Raw genomic sequence first — 6,000 nt, 5'->3', positions numbered from 1 at the left:
ACCTCAATAGAGTTGTGCCATATAATGCAATCTGTAGCGGGGTGTGAAAAAAATCGTGATTTTTAAAAGAAAATATATTTAAAAAAAATAACATTTAAATCTGATTTTTTTTATTTTAAATCTGTTTTATTTTATTTAAATTGGATTTTTATAAAAAATCATCAAGTAAACAAATAAACCAAGTAAAAATAATAATAAAGATCTTTTAAAATACTGTAACTTTAATATATTTAATTTAAATGACTTGACAGTGTAACCATGAATCATGGCATGCCACAGCAAACTACACACAAATCACACAAACTGCAAAAGGAAAGAAACAGCAATGAAGTTAAGTTACAATATTTTTCAATTGCCTTTCTTGATTTGTAAATATGAATAGCCAACACATTAGGTTTATTGATCACCTTAAAAAGAAACACAAGTTTTTCAGCTTTGTCAGTACCCAAGCAGTTTCTCAGTTTTGACTGCACCAAAACAAATGAGGAAATATTCTAATGAAGCAGATAATGCTGCAGCTGTTAGCAATTGCTCTACTGCTACCATGATATTTTCATTACCAGCTACAGTTTCTGAACCAATGTGCATTTCCCAGCAATCTACTGGTGCCACTGTTGAAACCACATAATGGTCAAACAAGAGGTCATTAAAACGGAGTTGCTTTTGCTTGGAACTTTACTAGTGTTGGTAGAAGGATATTTTAATGTGGATATTTTTCTTTGGCAAACTTAAGAGCTTCTAACTTTTCTTTTGCAGTTAGACAACCGCCACTGTAACTTGGGTCCATCAAGCAAGCAAGAAAAAATGCAGGTCCCAATGCTTGATTATAGCGGTCCAAAAATGTCTTCATGCTTGGTTCGTCCAGATTTATCAAGCCTTGGAGAGTGATAAATTGCACTCTGATAAAGTATCAACCAGTCAGCTCCTGTCATGTTAGAGGCTTTCTTTGGAAAAAAAAAAAAAAAAAAAGACAGGAGCTGATTGGTTGGTACTTTATTTATTTATTTTTTCCTTCAAACGATCCTCTAATCCGTTCAACACATGTAAAGCATTGGAAAAAAATCTTTGATTTAAATCAATTAATTAAAAAAAAAATCATGTGATTTATATCATGATTTAAATCAAGTGGATTTAAATTGGCACATCTGATCTGTAGCAACACATTCCAGAACAAACAAGATTACTTCAAAATTAAAAGCCCAATTACTTACTAGGAAAAAAAAATGGTTTTGGTTTTCTTTTGTTTGTTTTTTTCTTGTTTGTTTTTTTAAGGTGGCCCCTCCATCTATACGGAGTACTGGTGGCTACATCATTCTCCAGCCAAACTCATTCTGTTAACCAACAATAAAGGGTGGACGGGGTGAGTTTGTGCCCTGCAGTATAAATACTGCTGTGGAAAACACTACTCTTTGGCATTCGGCTACGGGCAACCTTAGGCATTTTTAGGTGGAGTGATAAGCCCAGGAAAGTGCAATTAACAATAATTAGAGGAATAAATTAAAACTGAAACTTTAGAAGAAAAACATAAAATATAAAAAAAGGACAGTGATCCGGAAAATATTCACAGCCCTTCACTTTTTCCACATTTAATGTTACAGCCTTATTCTAAAACGGAATAAATTCATTTTTTCCCTCAAAATTCTACACACAATACCCCATGACAACATGGAAAAAAAAAATTGTGAATTTTGCAAATGTATTAAAAATAAAAAACTAAGAAATCACATGAACATAAGTATTCACAGACCTTGCCATGAAGCGCAAACTTGAGCTCAGGTGCATCCTGTTTCCACAGATCATCCTTGAGATGTTGAGATGTTCCTACAGCTTAACTGGAGACCACCAGTGATAAATTCATTTGATTGGACATGATTTGGAAAGGCACACACCTGCCTATATAAGGTCCCACACTTGACAGTACATGTCTGAGCACAAACCAAGCATGAAGTCAAAGGAATTGTCTGTAGACCTCCAAGACAGGATTGTCTCGAGGCACAAATCTGGGGAAGGGTACAGAAAAATATCTACTGGGAGAAGGGACCTAGTCAGGGTGGTGACCAAGAACCCAATGGTCACTCGGTCAGAGCTACAGCATTCCACTGTGGAGAGAGGAGAACCTTCAAGAAGGACAAACATCTCTGCAGCAATCCACCAATCAGGCCAGTATAGTACAGAGGCCAGGCGGAAGCCACTCCTTAGTAAAAAGCACATGGCGGCCCACCTGGAGTTTGCCAAAATGCACCTGAAAGACTGTCAGACCATGAGAAACAAAACTTTCTGGTCTGATGAGACAAAGATTGAGCTCTTTGGCGTGAATGCCAGGGGTCATGTTTGGAGGAAACCAGGCACCGCCCATCACCAGTCCAATACCATCCCTACAGGGAAGCATGGGGGTGGCAGCATCATGCTGTTAGGATGTTTTTCAGCGGCAGGAACTGGGAGACTAGTCAGGATAGAATGAAAGATGAATGCAGCAACGTACAGAGACATCCTGGATGAAAACCTGCTCCAGAGAGCTCTTGACCTCAGACTGGGACGACGGTTAATCTTTCAGCAGGACAACTATCCTAAGGACACAGCCTAGATATAAAAGTAAAGGCTTCAGGGACAACTCTGTGAATGCCCTTGAGTGGCCCAGCCAGAGCCCAGACTTGAATCCGATTGAACATCTCTGGAGAGATCTGAAAATGGCTGTGCACTGACACTTCCCATCCAACCTGATGGAGCTTGAGAGGTGCTGCAAAGAGGAATGGGAGACACTGCCCAAAGATAGTTGTGCCAAGCTTGTGGCATCATATTCAAAAAGACTTGAGGCTGTAATTGCTGCCAAAGTTGCATCAAGAAAAGTATTGAGCAAAGGCTGTGAATACATATGTACATGTGATTTCTTAGTTTTTTATTTTTAATAAATTTGCAAAAACCTCAAACAAAGGTTTCACGTTGTCATTATGGGGTATTGTGTGTAGAATTTTGAGGGGGGGGGGGGGCAGAATTAATTCCATTTTGGAATAAGGCTGTAACATAAAAGTCAAGCGCTGTGAATACTTTCCGGATGCACTGTATATACAATAAAGTGAAGTCACCACTACAACTGAAGCTAGCTCCTGATAACTCAAATCCAATTGATAAACTAGTATCAGAAACATTCTTTATGGAGTTCAATGAAAACGGTTTACTACAGTGGAAATAATATTTACCCTATATAAGGAATCCTGCAACAAGTTTACCTCTCACAAACACTGCTGGCATAGAGAGATATTCTTTGTTTAGTGCTCATCCCAAGTTTAACTTCTTTCTGACAACTGAGAAGAGACTGCTTATAAATAAATATAAATCTGGCAAGACTGGTTTTTGGAGAACACTTCCAAATCCCGCACAAGTGCTCACAGAATATCAAAACAGAGGAAAACGAATGCTATACTTCAGCTATTGCTACACGTCACCTGTTTTCCAACTAATACTTAAAATATGAAATTCTCCAAGGAATAAGCATGCCCAAGATGGTGCAGAAAACATAGCTGAAACCAAATCTGTCGCTGTTCTCTTTAAATCCCTTCATGCAAAAAAAAAAAAAAAAAATTCTCTCTCTCTAATTATATATATATATATTTCAGCTTCTACCGTTCCCTAATACCTTAAATAAGTACACATTTGTATGAATAGATTATATTTCATGATACAGGCTAAGTGTATACATTTCAGGGACTCATATGAATAAAGTTACAAATAACCATAGATATAAAATAAAACGCTATCTTTCAATGCCTACTAATAAAAGAAACCTTATGGCTGTTATGTAATAGGTTCCGAGATTATGAACCTGCGTCATTTCAGCAGGTACCCCACTAAATTTAAAGCGTCAATCAGTTATATGGCAAAACCAGCCATATAACCGATTGCCTCTTAACATTTAGCGTCAAACTCCCCAAAATCATACCTGTTCCGAAGTCTCAAAACCTATTACACAACTCCTTAGATGAGCTAAAAAGAAAGATTTAAAAAAAAAAAAAAAAAAATTGAGTAGTAGAGAACGAAAACATATAACTTCAGCAAAACCAACATAAAATCATAAAAAAGTGACAGGTCACACATGAGTAAACCACCTTCAGTCTTGTAGGTGGCTAATTGAAAAAAAATAAAAGTGGTAAGAGTTTTGCCAATGCCGCTTAGGATAGTCCGTCCACCCCCAGTAATTAACATTTACCTGACAGAGGTAGATTTTGTGCAAACTCCATTCTTTTCCAAGTGCGCAGATCTTGATATCACTGTTTTCCCCATTTAGGAATAAGGTCTGGTAAATATATGTGGAAGTGCTTTTCAGTTTCTTCCTGCAGGATCAGAGAAGCAAAATACTAACAGCTCATCCATGTTATAAACTGCAGAGACCCCCATGCTTGGTTACTGATAACCCCTAACCTGGTACTACTGTGTAGAAGCAGTGAATGCAGCCTGCACTATGGGGAAAATGTATGAAGCAGTGATAAGGGTGGAGAAGTGAGCCAGTGGAGACGTAGCCCATGGCAACCAATCAGCAGTGAAGTAACATTTATAATTTGCATACAATAAAATGATACAGAGCAGCCGATTGGTTGCATAGGCAACTTCTCCACTGGCTCACTTATCCACTCTTATCACTCCTACATACATTTACACCTATGAGAGGTAAGAGTCCATGAGATCACTAAGTGAATGTGGAGGAAACATATTTGATTTAACCTTCTGAGTACAGAAAATAAGTAACTTTTTAGCTGAATGAAGTATACAGCCAATACTTACTGCGAACATCAGCTGAAGAAAAATCATAAAAGAGCAAATTATTACTAATGAGTAATAATGATATATCCACTTAGCAGAATGTAGCTTGTGTCCCAAAGTGAGCTACACACCCAAACAGGGTCTTCCTCTGTTTGATGCAATACTACTAGAGAACACCAAACTAGGAGATAGGGGGCTAGAGAGCTGTAATCTTTGCACACTCTGTTCATTTTTGAGGAGGGTGATGGGGGTATGTGCCTATGTGGTTCTTTAATCTATATAGGGCACTGGCAACAAAATAAGCAAACAGTAGAACTCTGCCACCATCGATAGCAAATACATATGGGATGATAATGTTAACCATCCTAGTGCACACACATTAAAACAAGAATGTTGTCCTAGAGCACCTACATCAGACTTACCTGCGTGGTGTGTTAAGCAGGTTTTCCAACTCCTCATCAGTCTCACTGTCACATTGACAGTCCAAGCTCCGCTTTCTCTTTCTGCAGTCACAAGAGCCAGTTTGCCGAGCTGTGGATTCCTGGCCTAACAGTCTACTGCTCAGAGAGCCCATAGTACGTTCCTGGGGGGGGGGGGGGGGGGGGGGGGAATACAATTACTATTGTCTCGCTCTATAGTTAGTATCACAGTGCACCAACATCAAACATCATGTCGAATCAGGGCCCTGACTAGTTCAGGTTTTCACTGTGGGCAAATAGCCACGGATGTAACTTTGAAGTGGCAAGTGAAAATAATCATTCTACTTACATCAAATATTAAGCAGTGGGGAAAAAATAAGAATATTCAAGTAGTGTGCGTTTTCCCAGAATACCCCATAAATAATTGACTTTGATCAGTGCATAGCTTGCAGTGAGCTAATTATAAAAACAAATGGTTTACAACTCATTCATTTTTTTTCATCTTGTATTAGCTTTCAGCACCAGCAGACCTTTATCTGGCCAAGATATTATTAGGAATAGGTTATCTTAGTAAATCATCAGAACGCAATCAATCACCTCACGAGTTCCACCGTAGTTACGCCATTAACAACTAATTTCCTTTAATTTAGATTTTCTCTAGAAATTAGACAATTAACAGCTGTGCATGAAATTTAAATAATTGACACAAGATAAGATAAAAACGATTACGAGCTGGGGAAGACAGATGGACGAGCATTCATTAAATGCCCTGAAGGTTTGTGTTTTTTTTAAAGAAATCCGATTATGTTACTTTTTACTTTATTGT

The 6,000-nt window shown here is 38.0% G+C and overlaps 1 protein-coding gene across 3 annotated transcripts in view; it reads right to left on the bottom strand.

The window, feature by feature from the left end:
- GMCL1 (germ cell-less 1, spermatogenesis associated) overlaps window positions 1–6,000 on the bottom strand; it is a 458,077-nt gene that overhangs the window by 397,377 nt on the left and 54,700 nt on the right. For all 3 annotated transcript variants that reach the window (XM_063932081.1, XM_063932080.1, XM_063932079.1), the window contains exons 2-3: window positions 5,178–5,338; window positions 4,205–4,328 (exon numbers count right to left, since the gene is read on the bottom strand). In XM_063932081.1, coding sequence (XP_063788151.1) covers window positions 4,205–4,328; window positions 5,178–5,329 — 276 coding nt within the window. In that variant the 5' untranslated portion in view covers window positions 5,330–5,338. The remainder of the gene's footprint in view (window positions 1–4,204; window positions 4,329–5,177; window positions 5,339–6,000) is intronic.

Source organism: Pseudophryne corroboree, chromosome 6 (genome assembly GCF_028390025.1).
Source record: "Pseudophryne corroboree isolate aPseCor3 chromosome 6, aPseCor3.hap2, whole genome shotgun sequence".
Taxonomy (NCBI): domain Eukaryota; kingdom Metazoa; phylum Chordata; class Amphibia; order Anura; family Myobatrachidae; genus Pseudophryne; species Pseudophryne corroboree.
The sequence above is the reverse complement of the archived record's forward strand: the minus strand, read 5'-3'. Positions and strand labels throughout refer to the sequence as shown.